Source organism: Eptatretus burgeri, chromosome 5, assembly GCF_056783735.1.
Source record: "Eptatretus burgeri isolate ZD-2024b chromosome 5, Ebu_testis_v1, whole genome shotgun sequence".
Taxonomy (NCBI): Eukaryota; Metazoa; Chordata; class Myxini; order Myxiniformes; family Myxinidae; genus Eptatretus; species Eptatretus burgeri.
This window is the reverse complement of record NC_140965.1, coordinates 76003698-76030031: the sequence shown is the minus strand read 5'-3', so window position 1 is coordinate 76030031 and position 26334 is coordinate 76003698. Positions and strand designations below refer to the sequence as shown.

Here is a 26334-nt window from a genome sequence, read left to right as displayed (position 1 = left end):
AGAGACATCTCAAGGATGATCAAAGGAAATTGGATGCATCTGAGCTCAACTTGGAGCGTCAGAGCAAAGGGCTTGAATACTTATTGACGCAACACATTTCAGATTTTCAGATTTTCAGATTTAATTAATTCGTAGAAAATTTCTAAGAACATGTTTTTATTTGATCATTATGGGGTATTTTGTGTGGATCTGTGACAAAAAAATTCAAGTTTATTCAACTTTAAATTCAGGCTGTAACACAACAAAATGTGACAAAAGTCGAGCGGTGTGAATACTTTCTGAAGACACTGATAAGCGTGCGACCTCTGCACCATACCATCACACCTTCTCACAATTTATTGTTCCATGCGAATTATCAGTGGACGATGTAGTCGACGTGTCGTTAGATTTTCTTTGATTTTACCAGTAAATTTGTGTTGTAGTACATACCGAGCCAAAAATGCAGGTTGTACTTCTTGGCTTTCCCTCCGATTGCTATTGTGTGCAACAAAATGTACGCATCTCCTGTGAAGAAAGTGCCTTGTTGTTCTTGAGGCACGGCGACTGGCTTCATGCTCTCAATGCGCCAGACCTCCAGGCCACTATTCTGGCCTGCATTCTTAAAAGCTGGATGTTCTGGCATGCTGTGGGGAGAGAAAGAGAAAGAGAAAGAGGAAAAAAAAGGGTACGTAAAATGAGAGGAGAGCAAAATAGTAAGGATATATATCTACCCCTAAAGTATTCTCAGGATCTTTTCAAACAATGAATAACAGCTGTTGTTGGATTCTTCATTATTCATATATGAAAACATGTTAATATGATGTTGGTGATCTTTGTGTAAAATATTAATTTGATTTCTCTGTCGACTACTTATCATTGCAATTCATGGAAAAAACAACATATATTATCTAGACACCCTTGTCCTACACAAAATATATATCATGATAATGATCATCATCATCAGCTTTTTTTCAGTCCACAACAGGCAAAAGGCCCTCCCAACTCACATTGAGGGTATTGGCGTACTTGCCACACTTGCTGAGTGTGACTTGGAGTGTTTGGCAAGTAATTTTGAACTTCTTCAGGGTATCGGAGATAACTCGGTGCTCTGCTGAACACGGATATATATATATATATATATATATATATATATATATATATATATATATATATATATATATATATATATATATATATATATATATATCTATGTATATATATATATATATATATATATATATATATATATATATATATATATATATATATATATATATATATATATATATATATATATATATATATATATATATATATATATATATATATATATATATATATATATATATATATATCTATATATATATATATATATATATATATATATCTATATATCTATATATATATATATATATATATATCTATGTATGTATATATATATATATATATATATATATATATATATATATATATATATATATATATATATATATATATATATCTATATATATATATATATATATCTATGTATGTATATATATATATATATATATATATATATATATATATATATATATCTATGTATGTATATATATATATATATACATACATAGATATATATATACATACATAGATATATATATATATATATATATATATATATATATATATATATATATATATATATATATATATATATATATATATATATCTATGTATGTATATATATATATCTATGTATGTATATATATATCTATGTATGTATATATATATCTATGTATATATATATATCTATGTATGTATATATATATATATATATATATATATATATATATATATATATATATATATCTATGTATGTATGTATGTATATATATATATATATATATATATATATATATATATATATATATATATATATATATATATATATATATATACATACATACATACATAAATATATATATGTATATATATATATATATATATATATATATATATATATATATGTAAGCCTGGTGTTGGCGCAGTGGTTAGGGCAGTGGCTTAGGATCCAAAAGGTCCTGAGTTCAAGCCCCGTTGGGCCACTGAATTAATACACCAGGGGGTTGACTCAGCCTGTCATCCTTCCGAGGTCGGCGAAGTGAGTACCAGTGTACTGGGCCGGTGTATACCCCGGTTAAAATAGATGTACCATATCCCTGTGTCGTAAGAGGCGACCAGGGTTGCGTCAGGAAGGGCATCTGGCGTAAAACATGTGCCAAATCACTATGCGGATCATACGGATGATCCGCTGTGGCGACCCCTAACGGGAGCAGCCGAATGAAGAAGATATATACACACACACACACACACACACACACACACACACACACACACACACACACACACACACACACACACACACACACACACACACACACACACACACACACACACACACACACACACACACACACACACACACACACACACACACACGACTTTTAAAATAGTTATCTCTGTAATGAATGTTAAGAATAGCGCCTTCCTCATAGGGGTTATGTTATTAAATGTGTTAGGGTGGATAATGTATGCCTGGTGTTAGCTTAATGCTTAGGGTGATGGGCTTGGGATCTTAAGATCCTGAGTTCAAATTCTCCTTGGCAGTTGAATTAATACCAGGTGGGGTTGACTCAGTCTGTCATCCTTTTGAGGTTGCAAAATTGAGTACCAGCTTGTTGGGATGATTGAGACATTTGAGAATCCTATGTTGGAGTGGTGACCCGTCCAGGATTGTGCTCAAAAGCCCAGGAGACTGCCTTGGCAGCACCGATGCTCTGTTCATAGTATGGTCCCAATGGATGGATGGTTGGGTAGTCATTGCCCCCTCTCAGCGTGCAGTAGTTATCAGGAGAATAGAGACATCATTGTGTGATGATGTGTGCTGTGACAACCGTCATCACAGGGTGTACATGTTTCACTGCCCTGGCGTTCAACGTGTGCTACGTTCACCAGGATTCTGGAACACGCGCCAAATTCTCTCATTCCCCTTTATTTTTTGCAGTGCCGCATAGTCTTTGTTTGTCTGTTTGGCTGTATGGATATCTACCCTGGAATGTAATTTATTTCCGTCTTCCCGTGTACTGTATTTCATTTCCCTCATCCCCGTTTATTCCCCTCCAACCAAAATGACTGGCAACAAACCAAGACACGACTCGGCCTCCCTGAAACGATTGCCCCATTCCCTGGCTCTGCACCATGAACACTGTTGGACGTTTGGGGTTTGTCCCAGGGTAGAAGGGATTCCCCCCATGTTAAGTGTGGTGTTCTGTTCATGACGACAGCGCAAGGACCAAATGACTGAATATCCCGTCGGGCGGCAGCATGGAAACCACCAATGGCTGGTCCCAGGCCGCCTTGGGGATCTGACATGTGGCTTTTTGGCCCCACCTGCCCCCAGGGCTATAAAGCTGCACTCAGCGCACTGATTCCCTCCCTCTGTCATTGCCCCCGAGCTGTCTTGATCCTGGTTGCAGCACTCTTTCTTCTTTTGCCTCGAGCTATCAGGGTCCTGGTCATGACACACACTCATTCTCTCGCTGCCTGGGTCGTCACACTCGTTTCTTCCCTGGTCCTGGATGCATTGGTTTGTGCTCCCAACGGAGCTGGTGGACCCTCGATGGTGGTGAGCAGTGTCGAGGCCATTTCAGAAAGCAGTCCCAAGTTGGGTAGGGTGACGGTGACGTATGTACCAGTCCCAATTTGTCTCCGTGTGTGTGTGTGTGTGTGTGTGTGTGTGTGTGTGTGTGTGTGTGTGTGTGTGTGTGTGTGTGTGTGTGTGTGGGCGCGCGCGCGCGCGTGTGTAGTCTGATGGGTACCCTGTTTTGTTTGCCGGTAGGTAAGGCACAGGTCAACAACTTGTACATTTGCTTTCCCTTTTTATAAATACACACCTTGATTACACTCATTTGATTGCATTTTCCCTTTTCCTGTCCTGGTTTACCTTTTACGCCATTAAAACCCTTAAGTTCCCCTCCCTCCTTCCCGTACCCCTCATCGTTCATTGTAAATCAATTATTCTTGTTATATTTGCAATCTGCCCCTGGTTCTCCTTTCTTCCATTGGCCGAGCAATGTCTGTATGTAGATTAGACAGGGGTTATAATTCCCCCACTAATGGGCTCTCATATCGGTCCGGCATTGTGCTCATGGAAAGCTCGGCTGCATTGATCACAATCCAATAAAGATAATAGCATAATTTCCGAGGGCGCGATTCCCCGATAAGGAGATCACGTGTTCTTCAGTAAACATTGTCAGACGGAGGACCCTAAATCACGTGGTCAAGCTCTTGGCGTTCGTGGTCATTTTACGACTGGCCGCAACACAAAGTTTTTTTTTCATGTGCGATGGCCTGCGATTCCCAGTGAGTCCAGGCAGAACTAGGGATACCACCCCCCCCACCCCACTCTTGTAGTACCCCTGTGACCCTGGGTCCCTAAATGTGTATATATATATATATATATATATATATATATATATATATATATATATATATATATATATATATAAATACATATATATATATATATATATATATATATATATATATATATATATATATATATGAGATGTACCATACTTTTCACAAAGTGTTCATAAGAAAGAAGCATTTTCATGGGGCAAGGGTTATGCAGAGCGGTTTGTCGTTGCCTTCCAAGCAGTCAGTCAGGGCAGGAAATTATAATTTGGAAGGGCAGCAGCGATAGCTCAACTACTCTTCATGAGGGACACCGTGGGATCTTTAACGTCCAGCAAATAATGTTGCCAGACGGGATGCCAGATTGAATGTATATCCGAGGGATGGCATGCACAATGATTATTTGCTGAGTGCATATACCCCGAGGATATCCTCCCAGAATATAGTTTACTGTGTGTGTGTGTGTGTGTGTGTGTGTGTGTGTATAGATACACACACACACATACCTGCGGGGTATGCTTACAAATTGTGTAAGCAAGCATACGAACCATGCTTCCCCAATGTCTCGGGTCCCTCCAATTGATTTTTCATATATTTATTTTCATTTTTTCCCCCCTTTATTTATATTTTCATTGACAGATGCTTTCTGATGGTTGTGTGATTTTTTTTCCCAGTGTAACAGCTTTGATATCCATCGGCACACAAAATTACCATGCTTCCCCATTTTCTCCGGTCACTCACCTGCATTTATTATTTTCATTTATTTATATTTTCGTTTGTGGATGCTTTCCAATGGTTCTGTGATTTTTACCAAGTGTACCGGCTTCGATATCTGTTAGCACACAAAATTACCCTGCTTCCCCATTGTCTTGGGTCACTCACCTGCATTCATTTTTTTTTCACTTATTCATATTTTCATTTATGGACATTGTGCGATGATTCTGTGATTTTTTTTCCCAGTGTGTAGACTTCGATGCCCATCGGCATGCAAAATTTCAGCTTTCTACATCACTCGGAAGGTACTGATCTTTAATATCAGTCCGTTAGTCAGTCAGTCAGTAGTGGGGCAGATAACAGCAATTTTTGAGAGGAATCATGCAAATGATGATACAAGAAACAAATTTGGCACATTTGTTCTCCAGGGGATAATAATCAAATCTGCCTGATTGGCCATTTGAAAATCCAAATTTTTCAAAATTTGGATTTTCAAATGGCCAATCAGGCAGATTTGATCAGAAAGCCCTGCAGAACAGAAATGCCAAATTTCATGCTTATATCATAATTTGCATGATTTTTCTATGATCTACTACACTACAGTGAGTGGTTAGAAAGATTTTTATACATTATATATTTATTTTCATTTACCATACAGAGTGTTTGTACTGCTGACGAAGTTTCTTGGCAAGGGTTATACTGAGCAGTCATTGCCTTCCAAGCCTTGCTTGTTTATAGCCATCCCAACTTAGTAGAACGTTCCCATGCACACCCAAACTTTAACCCTCACTTTTCGATGTGTTTCATCCAGTGGTTTAGCCATGCATAAAATATGGAACACGTATGCAAGTTTGACCAAGTCGTATTCAATTCTATATTAGGTTTTCATACAGAGATACTATTATAATACTATTAACCACTGGGACTTGCAACACACTCTCCCACTGGGTGTGGCACGACACAACACACATTTACATAGAGAAGCTTTGTCATCTCCCTTCCCCCTTCTCCCACGACAACGAATGTTGTTTTTTAATGTGGTTTAGGAATGCTTATAAGTCAAACACTCAAACAAACACACACCGACAAGCCAACTTATACAAATATGATTTCATATATATTATGATTTCTAGAATATTTACCTTCGTTATACAGATCTCCTCCACCCCCTGAACTACCACCCACACCTTCAATCTTGGTTATGGTTGAGGTTAGCATCAATAATTACGTTTATGATCCATTAACTATTTAGTATATGTGTGTGTCACCGTTGGTATAGGAGTGGAGTGTGTGGAGGTGTGGGCTCTGTTTCTGCAAAACTGCATCATAAAGGCAAAGTCTTACACCTATATGCCAGCTTACAAAGCGGATACAGCTGTCTCTAGATATGCTCGTGTGGACCACAGCCAAGATTGTGTGTGTGTGTGTGTGTGTGTGTGTGTGTGTGTGTGTGTGTGTGTGTGTGTGTGTGTGTGTGTGTGTGTGTGTGTGTGTGTGTGTGTGTGTGTGTGTGCCAGCACCAGGCACATCCTGTTGGTTAGAATCATTGTGACAATGGGGGTGTTATGAGCCAGCTGCGAACTGCGCGCTGCCGGGTGGATAATGTATGCCTGGTGTTAGCTTAATGCTTAGGGTGATGGGCTTGGGATCTTAAGATCCTGAGTTCAAATTCTGCTTGGCAGTTGAATTCATACCAAGTGGGGTTGACTCAGTCTGTCATCCTTTTGAGGTTGGAAAATTGAGTACCAGCTTGTTGAGATGATTGAGACATTTGAGTATCCTGTGTTGGAGTGGTGACCCGTCCAGGATTGTGCTCATCGTTCATTGTTCAGTTCATAAACTTGCACATTGCACAGTTCATAAACTGTCATTTGGTGGGTAGTGTCGGTAAGCCGATACCCCAGTCCAACATTGGTGTGCTATCTGGAGCAGCGGCTGCACATGGATTCGGGATCGACAAGATGAAATTTTTGATGCCTTTTGGAGGTGGTGTATGCCTCATTGAAAGTGAAAATTTTAAAATGTCCATTATAAAAACGTGTCAATTTACGCTTTAGAAAAAGCAAGAAATTACTTTAAACATACTACTGTATATGTTTCGTATGGTCAGTGTGGGTGGAAAAGATTGTGGAGGGAGAAGGGAGGAGAGCGAAGAGGCTAGAAAAGGCAGAAGTGGTTTCAGTGGAACTGATGATTGGTGGAAAGTTTACATGGGCTTTTTCGACATGATATGTGTTTCACATGTTTAGTTATTTAGTATCATTCTAACATTTACAGTGTAAGTGTGAGGGTGGTAAATTATATTTTGATCAACAATAAAAAGATTTCTCTTTTTCAAAGGTTTTTTTTTTCCGTAAAGAACTCATCGTCTGCTGCTCTGTTATTCATAAAACAAACACGGTACTTTGTGGTTGCCTAAACTTTAGCAATAGTTAGAGAAGCTCTTGCAGTGTGACATTAAATCGTTGGGACTCCTTCACTCCTGGAGCACCAGGAACCATGCTCGCCATTAGACTGAGATTCCTCCATGGACTATGACCGATTACAGTCTGCCACACACAATCCTAGCTGATCCAACCAAACAGATCTGGAAAGGTAACTGAGTGATTTACTATTTAAATTTTTGAAAGAATTTAAGTTACATATTTATAAAGTTATGCATGGATTGTCAAAACAGATCATTCTGCACGCTCTGCCGATGATAGCACACTTCCAGAAAAAAGGTGATTGTGCTTGGTACAACACACAGGCCAGCTGGCCTTTCTAAAGGTGGCGTGAAGATTTCCCCATTCAAGAAACCTTCTGTTGATAAGTTTTTTAAAAAACAACCTGAGAGTGAAATGACCTGCACACACCACATGCGTACAGTTATTTACATACACTAACATAATCACCTACGCTACAAATGATTGGCATCTACCTTTGGAAAACACAATGTGTGTTTGTGTATTTGTCTGTTCCCCTTCATCAGGATGATTTTGAGTCGGGTTTTAAAGGCCATTCTTTCAAACTGATGAAAGTCAGGATGAAAAAACTCTAAAAATATTTTTCATAGAACAGTAATTACATCTCTTTGATTGGAAGTGTAGACGGTGACTTGCAACCAGGAATCAAGGGTGGTGTACAGGAATGTTAAAAACAAACAAACAAACAAGAAATACAAGGTGGAGGGAGGTGTAATTCACTGCACATGATGTGCAACGCACATAGAGTAAAACGAGCGTTCATTTACTCGTATGTAAATAGGATATCTAATAAGGAAAGAAGATATAAGCACACTTATGCAAGGCCGATGCTTCAGACTTTGGCATGCTCACAAGGCTGTATCATCGAAATGAAACGTCCCAGAAGATAAAGAAAATAGGATAACATTTCTACATGTAGTGTTATAAAATAATGCTTCTTGCTACAAAATATCATATCTTCCAGTCTCTGAATGTTTAGAATAAAATAATTCCAACCCGTCATTTTTGTAGGGCTTTTATATGACTCATTATAATAACACCCCAGTTTTACAGAACCCAATGGGGGTGGGGGGGGGAGTGAAAGATGAAGAAGGAAAGATGATCAAATAGAAGAGCATATGATAGATACTGCCCTTTACACTTCTCAGAATTGATTGAATGTTTGACAATTGAATTAATTTTTGACAGTTTGTAAACACAGTGCTATTGTTTTGCACTAACGTGTAAAGATCAAACAAGTTTGTCATTGGTTATATCCATTTTTTTTTTTTACCAAAAATGCAGTTATATTTTTATGCTGAACATGTTTTGGGCTCCCTGTCTCTCATCCCCATTCCCTTTCGTTTCTGACACTCATCCACTGATAATTATGTGGTCTTTGTCTCCCTGTTCACCTTTGACCCCCTGTAAGTCGTGAACCATCTGCTTTATGTTATTTCACTCATCCATGTGTCCAAAAAGTAATAATTAAACTGCCAATATGTTTTGAGCATTGCTTCTTTTCTCTGCCTTGTGTAATGAGACGATGACTGCATGGCCGCTTGTAGATATTGAGCAAGTTGTTTCAATGTACCTGGAAGATATCGTTATTTTATATTACCTGACTCACTGTCATCTTATATTTGGGTTCTGCATCATGCATTGGATGGAAAGGTCATAAAAACTCAACAAACAACCAGCATTGATATCACTAGTTCTTAAACAAACATTGGCTGATGGGACAGCCTGCCGTTAAGTGTGTAATTTCCAATTTACTGAGGAGAGGCAATAACCAAGGTTATCCATATTAATTATTCAGAATGTAGGCTGTTAAACGGTCAAATACACATGTGTGTGTGTCTAATATGGTCTAATACACTAACAGCTAAAAAGGCATGGAGGAACTCTGGGAGGGTTTGAAAGAGCAAAAGGCTTACCTTGGGTAGCCTTTCATGGTTGCTTTACGCAGCCTCTTTGGCCAGAACAACATGGGAGGAGTCAATCTATATATTATTAAAACTCTCATCTTGTATATATATTGTTACGGCTGTGGAGATTCGCAGAACACCATATAGGTCCTTAGTTCAGTTATGCCGATAAGTCCGTGTTCAGTTAGATTTCCCAGTATGTCAGTTAGTTAGATTACGTGTCACCCTGGCTGTGATCTTTGAGTTAGCCGTTTTTCTTTACTATCGTTATTTTGGACCAACCACAACGCCAACGACCAACCACCTTCTCCACGCCACCCACCAACCACCTTCACCACGCCACCCACCAACCACCTTCTCCACGCCACCCACCAACCACCTTCACCACACCACCCACCAACCACCTTCTCCACATCAACCACCAACCACCCTCTCCACACCGCCTTCATAACGACGACATTGTGCTGTATCACGTGATTGGGTTTTCGTATATCATGCCTCGCCCGCTAGGGGTGGTAGGACTGTGCTTCTGGTCGCGCAATAAAGCGGAGTAGATGGTGGCCCGCGTGCTTCTTGCGTCCCACCGCACCTAGTACACACTAGTTGGCTGACGAAGATGGGATCATACGGACTTATGCCCGTTTTCGACGGGGACGACTTCGAATCGTTTTCAGAGCAATTGGAATGCTATTTCCACGCGAACGATGTGGTCAACGAGAGCAAGCAGAAGTCAATCTTGCTTGCTTCGCTTTCGCTGGAGCATTATCGGCTGCTGGGTGATTTAGTGGCACCGAACAGGCCCCGGGATAACGGGCTGGCATTTCGGGACATTGTGGAGAAAATGAAAGCACACATGGCGGTTGAGCAGACTCGCGGGGATGTTCAAGCCATCACCGGCCACGCGGGGTCGCGAGCACCCCGGGACGCGCGCACGACCTTCGATGCGGGTCGGACGTCGCCGCGCGGCCACGCGTGCGGCGGGGTGACCCCGCGGACATGCTTGGGATGTGGAGGTCGACACCTGCGCCGTGCATGCCCGTATAAAGGCAACGTGTGTTTGAATTGTCACAAGGTGGGTCATTTGGCGCGTGTGTGCCGTGGGGCGTCGGCCACCTTCATCGCTTCATAACATCGCTTCACCTTCATCCCTGAAGCGACGCCATCTTTGCACCAGCCGCAGCTAGTCCCCAGCGAACAGCGTCGCTGCAAACCGACGCGGGGGGTTTCGTTGTTAGTGCAAGCAATGGTGATTTCACGCACGTCCGCTCTGTAAAAGCTTCGCCTCGGAAAGCGGATCGCAGGAGAAAAAGTGGCGGGGCCTGTGGAGGTCAGAGGTCAGAGAGCGGAGGTCAGATCTCGTCTAACCAACCCTATAAAACAGCGCGCGGAGCGCCAGTTTGAGAGAGAATCGTCGATGGAGTCTGGAGGCGGTCGGAGAAGTCTGGAGCCGGAAGAACACAGGCGGGGCGAAGTCCAGGGGAGCGGAGGACGCGCGAGGCAGAGAGCGTGGCTGAGCCTGCAGTGCCGGGCAGACCTGGCGTTCATGTAGGGAGAGCCGGAGAGAGCTCGCCAGCCAGCGCCAGGCGGTCTGAGGTGAGCGGGTTTCGGGACAGTCCGAGCATCGCTGAGGAACGGACGGGTTCTTACAAAGAGCATCAACTTTGAAAGAGCATCCAAACCCGTTCGTTCCTCTCAGAGCATCGCCCGCTGAGGCCCTACTCACCCGGCCGTCTGGTGAGGCCTGGGCGCAACCACGGCTACGCTAGCTGCCGTGGGGAAAGAGCATCGCGGGTCGCCCCATCATGGCACCACTAGGGTGGAGATAACCTGCAACGGTCCTGAGGGACTCCTTCGGTCCGCCAAGTTCCACGTAATACAGACCTACGGGTCCAGTCTGACCCTCTTGTTTCTGAGGGGGTCTTTTCTTGATTTATTTGTGTGAATGTTGTGGCGCCGTGTCCTGCAAGTAAAACTGTGGAAGTGCTTGTAAATAATAATCATAGACAGTTGTAGTGCTTTACCTTGCTCGTGTCTTGCCCCTTCCCCATTGATTGCATACCTGCATACGTGCATCCCTGTTTACGTGTGCATTATAAATAAATGTCCTTGTGTGAATGTTAACCCATTCGGTTGTCCTCTTTCCCCATCGAACCGCCGTATTGCTCTCGGAATAATAGCGGGCTTTTTGATAGCCGATAAAAGAATTGGGTCCAGCGAGGTCTCGCGATAATACCCCGCTCGGTTATCCCAGAACGGAACGGACCGCTTAAGCGGTTCGTGTCTAAGCAGACCTCGCTGAGGTATGGTCTCTCGGTAGTCTGCCCGCGTGAATACTTAGGTATATCGATAATTCGGCGATTGACCCTGTCGCACGCGGGTTGAGTGTTGACTAGGACGTGGTGTGCGCTTGGAGCACACCCGTGACTGGTTTACGGCGTTGCTCCGGAAAGTCGCAACTGAATTGTCCGTCCGGTGGGCGAGACGACCGTCATTGGCTAAAGCGGCTTTTCGCACGCTGGGCGGGCGGCAAAATTCGTAACAATGTATGTATGTATGTATGTATGTATGTATGTATGTATGTATCTATGTTCCCGAAATACAGCCAAAACAGTACATGATAGCGCAAAAAATTTCTGCCCACCTTACTCACCATTCTCCTGTGATGTACAGTATCAAGTTTCGTTCAAATCGGGCAACGAAAAAAATTATTTAAAAATCAATTCCCGATTCAGTCAAGTACTCTTCGGGAGAATTTGATCAATGCAAACAACTTCAGCGGTATAGTTCGCTGGAGCTATCTTTTTTTTATCCCCCGCCAACCAACGAAGCGGGGGATATAGAAATGGGTTCCGTCCGTCTGTCCGTCCGTCACATTTCGTTTCCGGAGCTTAACTACAAATCCCCTCAATATATCTTTACGAAATTTGGTACGCATATCAAGCAAGTGGTGAACTCGTGCCTTTTGATGTTTACAGATTTAAAATATATATATTTTACTATGGTGGGGTATATCGAAGACTTTGTCTTCAACGGATGCCAGATTTTCTTGAAATGATTTATTTTAAAATCTCAAACATTTAGTGTAGACAAAGAGCGATTTATTTTTAAGCATAAGATAAACATCGCCATTTTGATCTAATACTTCCATGTTCATTAATAAAGAAAATTGTGTTTGGAAGATTACGCACAATAATTTCTTCGACTTTCTTTTCTCCGTTTTTTTTTTCACATTGACACACAATATGAAGTTTCGTTCAAATCTGGCAACAACAAAACAAATTAAAAAATCAATTCCCGATTCAGTCAGGTACTCTTCAAGACTATTTGATCAATGCAAACAACCTCAGCGGTATAGTTCGCTGGAGCTATGTTTTTTGTTTTTTTTGAAATGATTTTTTATCAACCGCTGTCACAACGGGTTCACGGGTCATCTAGTATATTTATATAATCCTAGCGACCTGTGTTTAATTGATTAGGTAAGAGCTGATTGGCTATTCCCTCCATTCACAGGTGAAAGATATGGGTGGGTCTTCATTTTTCATATATATATATATATATATATATATATATATATATGTATGTATATATGTGTATATATACATATATGCTGTATATTAATAAACTGGAATCATTTCCTGCATTTGGCTCAGGTTAAAAGATTCTGACTCAAACCTAAGGACCTCATCACTAATGCGGTGACAGCCCACTGAGCTATTGAGTCTTCAAGATATCCTCAGAAATTTCTCACACCAACACTGCAAGCATACATATGTACATGATGAATCAGAATAATGCAGAGATCTCAACAAGTCACTTGAGCTAAATCTCAAGCAAGTCTCAAGTCTTTGTGGGCAAGTCTCAAGTCACAGCAGCATTACTTAAATCTTCAACTTGTGTCAAGTCTTCCATTTACTTCTACCTTCGCAATGCAATCTATCAAGGAATTAAGACACAGGGCTTTATTTATTGATTTATTGCAATGTATCTTCTGAAAATCTGTTTCACTCAAAGTTTTTGTGAACAAAGTATTTGTGGACATTTTTTGCTTTGTTCCCAGCAAAAATAACTTTATCTTAAATTTACTTCTCATATGTAGTGTACCGCCTTGAACATATGTACATGAGACTAGTGAGTAACATGAGCTTGTGTTTAAATTGTTTACACGTAGAACCAAAGCAGTAAATGTGGAACGGAAAATGAGATTTTAATAATTTACTTGTATTTTTATTACGTACGTTAAAATGAAACGTACAGTATTACTTGTTAACTTCAATTGTTGTCTTTTAAGATATCATACTTTTTTGTTTTTTTTCCTTTTAAATAGATGTCATTATGTAATTTACTATCGTTGATTAAGATCAAATAATCCAAGTCAACTGACATATTTAATGGCATAATGTTTTTATCAGGTGCACGGGGTTACCGATCAGGGGCCAAGTTTTTTCCGGGATGATGTTCATGATTTGAATAAAATTTTCACACATAGCCACGTAGGTAATATTGTTGCTTGTTGTTTGGACATGGTGTGCTGTTTGAAGAGTGAACACTCCCTTTAAACCTGAGTGGTGAACGGAATGCAATCCGACGGCCTTTAGTGCTGTGGCACGCTGCATATGTACACAGACAAGGTGAATGTCGTCATTGACCGAACCTGGAGTCTGGGATCCAAGGCCCATAAATCCAACTTTGAGGTGACACCCCTGCTGTAAAATTTTTGGCACTTGAATCATGTTTGTAGGGGTGTAGGACACCAGAAAAGTGACTTTGGCAAGTTGGATCGGATTGAGCTACTTCTCCAGGGATGATTTTTCTACTTCAGCCGGCAAATCCCAATATCAAAAAAAACTAGGGGTAGGGGAAATGCAAATCCCTGTATGTCTTGAACCCTGCATCTCACAGTAACAAACTACCACTCATTCTTTTTGGTAGAATGTCAGCTTTCAAATGATATATAACAAAATTTGATTGGATGACCTCTGGGGTCAGGGGAGGTCAAAAGGTCACAGAAAGTAGGTCATGCTGAAAATCTAGGCCTTGCATTAAACAAATTGTAATTTTGCTGCCTTATAGTGTTATGATAAAGCAATCCTTGATATTACTGTGTTCTTTACATCCCCCTGATGTTTTTGAGAAAGGAAGGTTAGGACTGAGAAACATTTTGCCTCTTTATTTTCAGTGTATTTGGGGGGTCATTTTTTTCAGAAATCCACAAAATTCTGTATTTTCGTAATTAATTATATTCGTGTAAAATTAATATGTTAGTTATCATTCATGCTTCCCCCTATATCTACCATAACCTAATGATGTTTTCGCCTTTTTTCACACAGGTACGGCCCTCATATTAAAGAATGGAGCATGTAATAACAGTGTAAGGTAAAGGAAAAAGGACTTTTCTGATCGAAAATGACTTTTCAAAATGTTTGGTCTGCCAAACAGTATGTGATGACAAGGGGTCTCTGTACAAGCGAACCAAAAGAGGTTTTTTTTAAATTTGTTTTTGTATACCTTGTCGAGGCTCGTATGAGAGCTAACACACAACGCACATCAAGGGGGGGCATGAGACAGGAGGGGAGGGAGTGGGAAGGACAAAACAGTGGAGAACAGAGACATTAGGAGATCTGTGGAAGGGAGAAGGATGGGGTGGGGAATACTGGGTAAACAAGATGGACATTACAGGGACTTTCAAGAAGCAAAGCATGGAATTTGAAGGAGGGCTGCAAACATGTAAGAATGCTGTCAAAATCAGGAAAGACGAGGTGCATCAAAGACTGTGGGGTGACCTTCAGGACGCAGATGATTTCCTGTCAAAAAATCCTCTGTGCCATGTGTAGTGTCGTGATAGTGGTGCTTCGAAGGCAGACACGAGCGGGGGAACAGTCCAACCTGGCTTTGTTGCACGAGCGGGAGCGTGAGCGTACGTTGCCCGCAACTCCCCTTTATTACGTACTCCATGCACTCTACAAGCCACAGCGACTACAGCACCCACTACAACGCCTCAGGCGGCGCGCACTCCTATATCCCTTGCACGCACGTGATCAGGCCGACCACTCCTCCACATCATGCCCTGCCCCCGCAGGCCCGCTACACCACACTCCTCCCTCCTAAAACTATGATTATTAAATGACCATCATCATAATAACCAGAAGCAGCATAGGATACCACGATATAAAAGCAGATAAGGTACCAAAAACGATAATCGCCTTAAAAAGAAAAAGCATAGGCACATCACACCATATAACGTGTCGATGCGAGCGAGTGGAGCTGCAACGGCCAGGTTCCGAAGACTGAGTTGCACAATGAACCCACAAAACCCTGACCGCGTTACAGATATCAAGAAGCAAGGCAAGAAGCACAGCATCACTATGCAGCAAAAGCGCCCCCAGGCGGCTCATGCTTACACGCCCTCCGGCGAGGTCGTGGCAACCTCCCGAGCAAACCTCCCCCGGCACCATCAAACGCCTCCGGCCGACAAGGCGGCACATCTCCCCCAGCCAGACCTGACGCAGATAAACACTCCGAGGCCGGAAGGCCGCTGTCTGGAAACTGTGGCGCCACTGCCAAACCTGACTGACCTTGGGTGGGGACGCTGAACAGCGCCGTCGGCTGGACGCAACAAATACCCCATAACAACCCACGCACTACAATCAGTTGAGATTCCAACGCACGTCCAAACGGCCTCGGGCAAGAACAGAGAGTTGCGCCCCAGGCGCCAGGCACGTCTGACCTTGCCGAAATCAGAGGTGGGGGTAATGCTGAACAGCGAACCAGCCCCGGCTCCGAGTCGATCTCTGAGACCCACACAACAATTAGACGGTAGCAATTCCATACAAACCACACATCAAACCCAGGCTCGTCATAAATCAATAAGAACATCATCTGTGCAATTGCAAACTCCTTTTTTCGTACAGCGCATTCTTCCGATAACATCCCCGCACATGACAAAGCAACAACCCGTGGCCCGTGGCAGCGGGAGGCCAATAAACCTCTTTATTTGCCATGATTTTTCCCAAAGCCTTCACATCACATTGATTATAACGAAAATCCCATCGATTGATGCCAGCCAAACATATTCTCACACATGAACTGTCGGCATTTATTTCAACAACGTTAAACTGCATCACTTGAGCAATGAAAATCAAATACGCAATGAACAGCAACCCATGAACCACATCACGTGTCCGTCTCCCGGCTGTCGTCGCGACGTTGCGATGACCTGCTTGTCGTCGACAGTCGCGATCCGCGAACTTCTTGAACGCGACGCGAACATCATGAGCGCAGCCGAAGCGCGAGAGCTCATCGCGAGAGCTGGCACGGCTCCCGTTGCTCCTGAACCGCACATCAACGTTGCAGGAAGCAATGAACGGCAGCTCACGTTGCATCGTCGCGGCCCCTGTCGCCGGAACCTCACCCTCGCATCTCGAGGGAGGCCTGGGCCCACACGGAGGTACGTGCCCCGAGGGAGGCACAGGTGCACCTGGAGGTACGAACTCCGAAACAGGAACTGCGAGCCCCTCCCCTCGCACCACGAACCGCGGGAGCGCAACCCGCTGACCCCGCTGGGCAACCAAGACATGTGCCCCGCCAACCGCCGGCAGCGCTTCATCGGCATACGCGTGCGATGCGAGGGTAGCACGAGCGGACTCAACTCGACACCCGATCAGTGCCCCGATCACTTCGACCTCCATTGGCATTGGTCCTGCCACCGTCGGACCAACTGAAACCAGGCTCAACATGGGCAGAATCAGTGCCCCGGTCACCTCAACCTCCCCTGCCATTGATCTTGTCACCTCCGGACCAATTGAAGGCAGGTTTAACATCGGCAGTATCTCCCATTCAGGGTCGCTGGGATCTCTGTACCCAGGCTGCAAGACTCGACCCGGGGCGTTAAAGTGTACGCCATGTACCGAACACCGTACCGGCAGTAGGTCTTGACCCGGGACGCAAGGGTCGCTTCGTACACCGCCATCCATGACCGTTATGATGGGCGATGACTCTCGGCACACACACCGTAGACGTCCCCGAGTGCTCAGACCGCCGTCCGATTGACTGCATTGCAACGCTCGGCCACGACCAGCGCCGAAGACCGTGCGCACGGTCGTGCGTGCCTGGAACATCACGCCGACCTCCGGATCATCTGCTGTGCACCGACCATCGAGACCCTGGACATTCCTCAGAGCTTGCGCGACGTCCGACGCCGCGTCCGAGCTGAACTGCATGTCCTCGTTCTTTAGCCGTGACCTCGCAGAAACCATTCCCGAGATTTGCCAAGCATTAATAAAACAAACTCCAAGCGCGGCCGTTGTCCACTCGACGTGACCGTGGCAATAGCAGCCCAACTGTTCAGAAAACAATTCGAAGTCGACTCCGACGAAGGCGGGCACGCGTCCGTGCGCCGTGCCCCGACTTCCTGTCATGCCTGAGCTGGCCGTGCTGGCGAGCCTCCTGGCTCCGGAGCCTGTGCGCGCGGCGTGTGAACCTGCGACACGCTCTTCGCGATGCGCTCCTCCGGAACCTCGAACCGCGCGGGGTGCGCCGAGTTACTCGCTGCCGATCCGAACCCAACCACCCTGCACACGCCGATCCAAACAGCCTCGTCGCCAAACAGTAGTGTCGTGATAGTGGTGCTTCGAAGGCAGACACGAGCGGGGGAACAGTCCAACCCGGCTTTGTTGCACGAGCGGGAGCGTGAGCGTACGTTGCCCGTAACTCCCCTTTATTACATACTCCATGCACTCTACAAGCCACAGCGACTACAACGCCTCAGGCGGCGCGCACTCCTATATCCCTTGCACGCACATGATCACGCCGACCACTCCTCCACATCATGCCCTGCCCCCGCAGGCCCGCTACACCACACCATGTAAAGTGTCGCAGTGGGTATACACACAAATGGTCCCTTGATGATGTAATTTCTGCTAAATGGGCAAAGGATGAGCAAGGTTGTGGGGAAACTTCAGAGGGAGCCAGTAAAGGAGACAGAACAAGTTCCATGGATTTCAAAAAGACTTTAAAAACTGTGTTTTCTGTGTGAAAAGGAACGTGATTCAAAAGGGGACAGAACATTGATACTAGTTAGTACAATAGAGAGACAGAAATCAATTCATAAAAAGGCAAAGGAACTTGATAACAAGGATATTCTATTCAAAATTGATGGTTTTGGTGACCAGTGCCTTCACTTAATTGCAAATTATTTCTGCTATCATGTGAGGTGCATGAACAAGTTTATGAGTGAACGTAGCAAAACTGAAAATAAAAGTCGAGACCCAAGTTTGCATGACCAGGTGTTTCAAACACTTCTGTCTGAGGTTACATCAGGACTTATGATTGACACCATCGCCACCTTTTATTCGCCACCTTTTATTCGCCACCTTTTATTCGCCACCTTTTATTCGCCACCTTTCGCCGACGCCGAATATCTATTACACTCGCCACCTTTCAAAATGGTATGATGAAATGTCGAAGCAGCGTGGTAATACTGCACAGCGGCCTTATCGAACTGATAGGTTGACAAAACGATTTTTGGATCATTTTGGCGCCGACATTCAGCTCATTACTTTGAACAATGGAACTCTAATTTGTTCCTCTTCTTTGACCACCAAGGAACTTTGTGATGAGATGTGGGGCTCCAGGCTGAAGTTGACGAATGCCAACTTTTGCCAGATGATGATGACAATTTTATTACAAATGTATGAGGTAGTTCATATCCTCTGGCAAAGCACTTGCAGATGGAAATAAAACAGGCTGCAAAAAGGGTGCCTCAAGTTCAGGGAACTGCAATTCCGATTTCTTACAAAGAGGCATCTAATCAAGTTCCTGTAGATTTGTATAATCATTTGGCATGGTTGATCACAAACTGTAATGAAACTACAGATGAAGGGGGAAAGGTTCAGATTCCTGAAGACGAAAATGAGAAAGTTCTGAACTTGGCGCAGCATGTTATGGGATACCTAAGCAACCAGCCACTCCCAAAACACATTAGGGTTGGTCTTCATATTCTTAAACAAGCACGGAGCAAAAACCTAATAACAATGATGAACAGATTTGGAAATGGCATTAGTTATGCCACCACCCAACGATACCTCACAACAGTGGCAAATGATATTTCTGAGAGAGAAGAGAGGGAAGGAATATTCATCCCAACTAACATTATTCCTGGGCATTTTACACAGTATGCACTAGACAACTTAAATTTCCATTCTGACACAGAGGATAGTGGCAGCCTTGATGTCACTACCAATATCATTTACCAGTACCGAGAAAGACCTGACGTTGAGCAGGCTGGAATGGTTCTAGTCAAAAAAAACAAGGCAATTAACTATCAATGCACCAGAAAAGTTTGTCCCTGTGGACAGTAATCTTGCATTGAAGGACAGAAAACAAGCCAGATCATTGCATGGTATTGAAATCTGTCAGGGTGACGACAAAGAAAGCGGCACTCTGGCTGATGAAAACATCGTTTGGTTTCTTTTACGGATGTTTCCAACCCAAATGATGACCATTGTAGAAGATAGCGTGTCTATTTCTTCTCCAACTTGGAACAGTTTCTTCGAACTTAGTGCTGGGCAAGAAGCGCCAAAAACAACAATTGGTTATGGCCCACTGTATCCCAAAACTCCCACAAGTCCTGATGTTGTCAAAACCTCATTGGATTACTTCATGTCAGTGAGCCTTAAGCTTAGGCAGCCAAAAACGGTCATCACTTGTGACCAAGCAATCTACGATATAATAAAGGGCTTGGTAGTAAAAGAACCGGAGAAATACAAGGATGTCATAGTACGCTTGGGAGGTTTCCACATTGCACAAAACTTCCTGGGCTCCATCGGCTTTTTCATGAAGGAGAGTGGCATCGAAGACCTACTGGTTTCAAGTGACACCTGAGGGAGAGGCATAGCTAACAAAGTAATAGGCGGAAAGGACTATTACAAGATGGTAAGGTACCATTCATGGGTCTGTGAAGCAATGTTCATGCTCAAGTGGGAGTCCTTTGAGAGATGGCTGGCCAAAGAAAATGATGTTGAAGCCCTTTCTGTAGTGTCGTCATCGCTGGGAAATCTGAGAAATGCGTTTGATATGAAACACAAGCAGAAAGTTTTGGAATTTGTGGATGAGGTCTTGAGACATCTGGCAACACGAGAAAACCTTTGGAGGGTTTCGAGCGCACACTGGGCATGACAGCTAGATTTTGGAACATGTACATCGAAATGGTTCTCATAATCAAGCGATACGTCCATGCCGAGAGGGTTGGCTTGTGGAAGCAGCATTCGCAAGAGGCCCAAAACATGTTGCCATACACTGTATCCTCAGATCACAGTAAATACATGTCTTGCCTGCCAATATATTTGAATGAGATGAACAACCTCCCTCAGTCAGCGCCGCAAGTGCACCAGGCATTTGAGGCAGGGAACTTTAGTGTCCATGTAACAGAGGGAGGTTTCAATGGAGTTTGGACTGATTTAGCATTGGAACAAACATACAATAAAGAGGGCAAGACAAGTCTGTTCAAAGGAATAACTCACGATGAGGCTACCCGTGAGAAGTATATCAAAACATTGCCAATTTTGACTTCTGTATCAGAGTATGTCAAAGAAATGGTCCACATAGACTGTCCACAGTCAGACCATCATGACAAAATGACCAAAGATGACACAGACAAAGTGATGAAAATCAAGTTGACGGTAACAGAAAAAATGAGAAACCCATTTTCAGATGATGTTGGGACTGACAAGCTGATCAATATTTCTACAGGAGAAACACTTACCTCACCGGAACTGCTAGAAGCAAAGCAACGTGGGGTAGAATCAATAAAACTTGCCAGTTCTACCAATCCTGACAAAATCAGTGTGTCCAAGATCACAACATTTGCAACACAGCAGAAAAAAAGGAAAGAAGAAGCAAGACAAGGTCAAACAAGTACTATCTGAGGAAAGTGGAATTACAAGGGCTCTTTGTTTCACACAGGATCAAAGTGATGAAGCAAGGATTGATGCGTTCAGTTATGAATGGCTGGAATACCCACCATCTCTGTTTGAACCAGACAGGGATGAATATACCATGCAGAAAGGAACCAAATCAGACTTTATAGTGACACTACAGGATAAGGTTTCTGATTCATGGGTAACTTTGAAGGAATTGCCCATCGGTTGTGCATCACAGTTAGTTTATCTTATTGATGCGATGGCATTCATCCAACGTTTTCAGACTCGAGGTGCGAGTACATTCGGGCAACTTCAAGAGAGGTACAAGAGTAAAATCACGAGTATGAAACCTGTAAACTGTCAGGAGGTACACTTCATTGGTGATAGGTATGACTTTGGCCTGCAGAGTCTAAAGGGGGACAAACGCCACAGATGGGAAATGGATGTGAGCTCACCCGAGTATGGTCCTGCGGACACTCTGGCCATTCCTGCATGGAAAGGATTCCTGTCAAACCCATGCAACAAGGAAAATCTACTGTCATATCTCTCATCATGTTGGTCAATTGCCTCTTTGATTGATGGCTTCAGTCTGGTACTAGGAATTTCACCAGATGCGACACGTGTCACAAAGAATGGAGCAACTGCCGTTCGTGAGCTGCACTGTCCTTCCCATGAGGAAGCAGACACTAGAATTTTTGCACATATAGCGAACTGTCCCGATGAAAGTGTTGTGATCATTCAGGCGACTGACACGGGCATTATACTGCTATCATTGTACCACTTTCCCAGGCTAATGAATATCAAACAGCTATGGGTGGAAAAAAATGACTTCTTCCTCCCGGTTCATGACTTGGTGAAGTCACTGGGTGAAGCTGTGGATAAGGACCCTTTGCAGTTAACCGACACCTTGCTTACTTGTTATGTCTTGTCAGGCCGCGATTCAGACAGCTATCCATTCAGACGGGGCAAAAAGAGGGCAGCAACAGTTGCACTACAACATGTAGGCAAAACGCCAGCATTTTCGAGTTTTGTCCTCACTGATTCAGGCCAGAATGATGAGTTGACCAGTGAAGCTCGCAGCTTTTTTTTTATGATCTTTATGGCAGAGGAGACTATTCGTCCTTAGATAAACTCTGTGCTCATTTATTTGCTTCTAGCAAAAGGGATCTGCGATCTCTGCCTCCAACTGAAGACGCGTTTCACCGTCACGTTCTAAGGTCTCTCTGCCAGATCAGCCTGTACAAACAGGCCACACTTGCCAACCCAGTCCTTCCACCTGATAAATCTGGTTGGTATGTGGACGATGACAGGTTGCTTCCAATCATGAAGAAAAAGTCATCAAAACCTGCCATTGCGAAATTGTCTTTCTGCAAATGCAAGAAAACGCCGAGCTGTCTGAGGAACTGCCCATGTGAAAAAGTGGGTGTGTCATGCATCACAGCATGCGCCTGCAATGGGGACCAAGATAAGTGTGGACGGTTAATGGGTGAAGACAGTGATGGTGATGAATAAACTTTTCATCCTCAGTTTACCATGTGTCGTACTCCATAACATAGTACTTTTTCGTGGCTGAGAATGAATCAGACTTTGCAAGTACATGTATGACGTACAGAATTTCCAGCTTATAGCCCATACTTTATATAATCCATTCAATGGTTAGTATAAGAGTTAGTGTCTGTTCCCTACAGTCAGAAGTCCATGACTATCTCACAAATTTGCAGGGAATACATGGATGCGAAAAGCAATCACACTTCTACCACAATTGTATCACAGTTACAACACAGTAATTGCCGGACACTTACCTGCCCCCCCCCCCGAAGTTGGGGCTCATGCTGTATGGAATAGACAATGACTGTAACATTGTTTTACCAATGCATTCATATGTTTGGATATTGTGTTGTACAAAGTTTTAGGCCACATTATCAATTACTGTGAAAAAATCTTATGGTATCCAAAACCAAGATTTTGGGTTTTCGGTTGTCGTTTTTTCCACAAATAGCTTAAGAAATAGCACTAAATAGAGTGGCAAAATTCCATTTAATCATAACCTTCCTTTTTTAAAAAAGCATCAGAGGCATATATAGGACACAATTATGCCAAGGGTTTTCATAATAAAATTCTCATAGCAGCAAAATTACAATTTGTTTAATGTAAGGCCAAGATTTTCAGCATGACCTACTTTCTGTGACCTTTTGACCTCCCCTGACCCCAGAGATCATCCAATCAAATTTTGTTATATATCATTTGAAAGCTGACATTCTACCAAAAAGAAGGAGTGGGAGTTTGTTACTGTGAGATGCAGGGTTCAAGAGATACAGGGATTTGCATTTCCCCTACCCCTAGTTTTTTCGATATTGGGATTTGCCGGCTGAAGTTAAAAAAAATCGTCCCTGGAGAAGTTCCACAATCCGATCTAACTTGTCAAAGTCACTTTTCTGATGTCCTACACCCCCATAAACATGATTCAAGTGCCAAAAATTTTACAGCAGGGGTGTCACATCAAAAGTGTTATTTTGCACATTTTTGGCCCTTGGATCCCAGACTACTGGCACACCCACGACGGAGAATCATTTTGCATATATTTTAAACCCCATTTTAATTTGATGTTTATTTTAATGATTGTTTCCCAAATATTGTGAACAAGTCATTATAAACTCAAGTCGCATGGAAGTTGCAAGCAAGTTGCAAGTCCCCAGACACCAAGTTTCAAGTCTCGGGTCGCAAAATGTTGTGATTCGAGTGCGACTCGAATCCAAGTCGCCAACTCGAGTTGCCAACTCCACAATAATGTATAGAGACTTCAAAGTGCTGTATTTTGTAGATGCCATGATTAGTTTGTATGAAGATTTCTGCATAATATTGTTAAGGCAAGCACTTAGCATTTCTATCTTTTGTAGGGAAAAATAATTATAGGGAAGACCCCAATTCTCTCTCCGTAAATGTGTATCGTAAAGCACTACCCCGGTGGTAGGCAGTATTACAAATCATCTTCTTATATCTATACTCTAAATTCCTTCCGCACAAGGTGCAGGTACCTCTGCTAATGTTTTATATTTGTCGATAATCTATTTCAAACAATCGCTTTTGTTTCCATGGAGAACTTGTCTTGCTTGTGAAGGCTACGGTGTCTCTCTTTGTTATGAGACGGGTATAACAAATGATGGAATCAAGATCGGACGTTGATCGATGTATGTATGCTAACCGCCGAGGGAAGCAAAGACAAGCTGACATTTCGGACGTGAACCCTTCCTCGAGGATAAAAGGGCGTTCGTTGGGTTAACTCATGAAACGTCAGCTTTCATTTGCTTCCCACGGCGCTCAGCACACATACCTGATTGATTCCATCAGTCATTTGTATTAACGACAGGAGAATTTCACGTCCGAATGCGTTTGCAAACCTCCAATTGCGTCAGGCTCGTGAAAATATTCAAAGGGAAAAAAAAAAACCTGCACACAACTTGAAGTTAAATGAAAGTACGCAAGTATAACCGGTATAACGAGAAGGTTGCTGTAATTGAGCGACCTGTTTTTACTCGATTTGTTGTTTTTTTAAGTTACTATTTAGCCTAACTAACAAGTTGAATTATTTGAATATTGACCTTTCTTAAAGCAGTTGAACTTTGTTGACATTTCAACAAAGGTGGCTGGCTTAAGATCTTTGGGTCCTGAGTTTGAGCCCCTGTTGGTCATTGAATTAACACCAGTTAGGGTCGACTCAGCCTGTCATTCTTCTGAGGTCGGCGAACTGAGCACCAGTGTCCTGATATTAGAGGCACTGCATCAGCGGCGCAGTCATGCCCCCAGAAAATGTTGCACCCAGCAGCTTCATTCTGTGGCTGCACCAAAATTATTGCTGCGTACAAATGATGAAATTATATTCTTGGGAAAGGGTTCTGAAAATGTTCAGTAAGATATCTTGAAAATGTAAAATCTTCCCACTTCTCCTACTGCTTCCCCCCAACCCCTCCCTTCACTTCACTTCCACCCATCGTATATTTCAGCCGTCACTCGGCTCAATGACATGAAACACATTTCTTTTGTTAAGTGCTCATAAGTCCCAAAGCTTGAATATCATTTTGCATTTTGTACTGAGCCCGTGAAGCTCGAGATTCGTAAAAGCGGACGCGTAAACGGGCTGAGATGTAGGGACGCTGCTTGGGTGGAGCGACAGTGAGATCATTGGGGGATACAGGGACAGAGCAAGATGGTAGGGGGACAAAATGACAGCCATGAGAACCCTCTTCCCTTGGAATGCAAAGTATACCGATCACCGTATACTCACGCTTCTCTCGTTGAGTTGTTCCAAGCAGCTCCAAATTCAGAAGTGCCCGGAGTAAAGGGCTGCGGTTATTATTCCAAGAGCGGGTCACGCCTTCAGCCGCAAACCCGCCTCCGTCCCTTCCTCCAAACTACACGTTGACATTTACCAGATGCCAAACAGACCAGCTCGACTGAAAGTAACACTTAAGTTCGATTGTTGATGAAAAAGATTCATAATGATAATAAAGATCCACAAGTGTCGGTGCAATGAACCACGACACGAAAGCACAGTGTCGTTGTTACCTGGTGTTGAAAAGAGATACGGATAACAACCTTGAACATTGACCATGTGTTTAGAGGTGTGGTGAAACAATGTGAATTGCAGAGAACTATGGTGAAACTGAAGTGCCAAGAGGCTGATCCAGGAAATGAAAAACCAGGGGAGATGCTTGGTTCACGAATGGCTAAATTCACTAAACTTAGTAGTTATAATCACCGCATGGGAACAAGGCCCGAGCCTGCTGAGGCCTGACTTGGGGCAGGATTTATCTCGTGACTGTTAGTTATCTGTAAAGTGGTGGAACACTTCAGTGGAAAAACTGTGGTAACCCATATGGAGAATAACAATTACATGTT

The 26334-nt window shown here is 43.2% G+C and overlaps 1 protein-coding gene across 1 annotated transcript in view; it reads right to left on the bottom strand.

The window, feature by feature from the left end:
• Positions 1–25877, bottom strand: part of LOC147026728 (scinderin-like) — a 67337-nt gene extending 41460 nt beyond the window's left edge. The window contains exons 1-2 of the mRNA XM_085882478.1: positions 25721–25877; positions 430–623 (exon numbers count right to left, since the gene is read on the bottom strand). Of these exons, the coding sequence (XP_085738604.1) occupies positions 430–622 (193 nt within the window). The 5' untranslated portion in view covers position 623; positions 25721–25877. The remainder of the gene's footprint in view (positions 1–429; positions 624–25720) is intronic.
• Between the last annotated feature and the right edge of the window lie 457 nt (positions 25878–26334).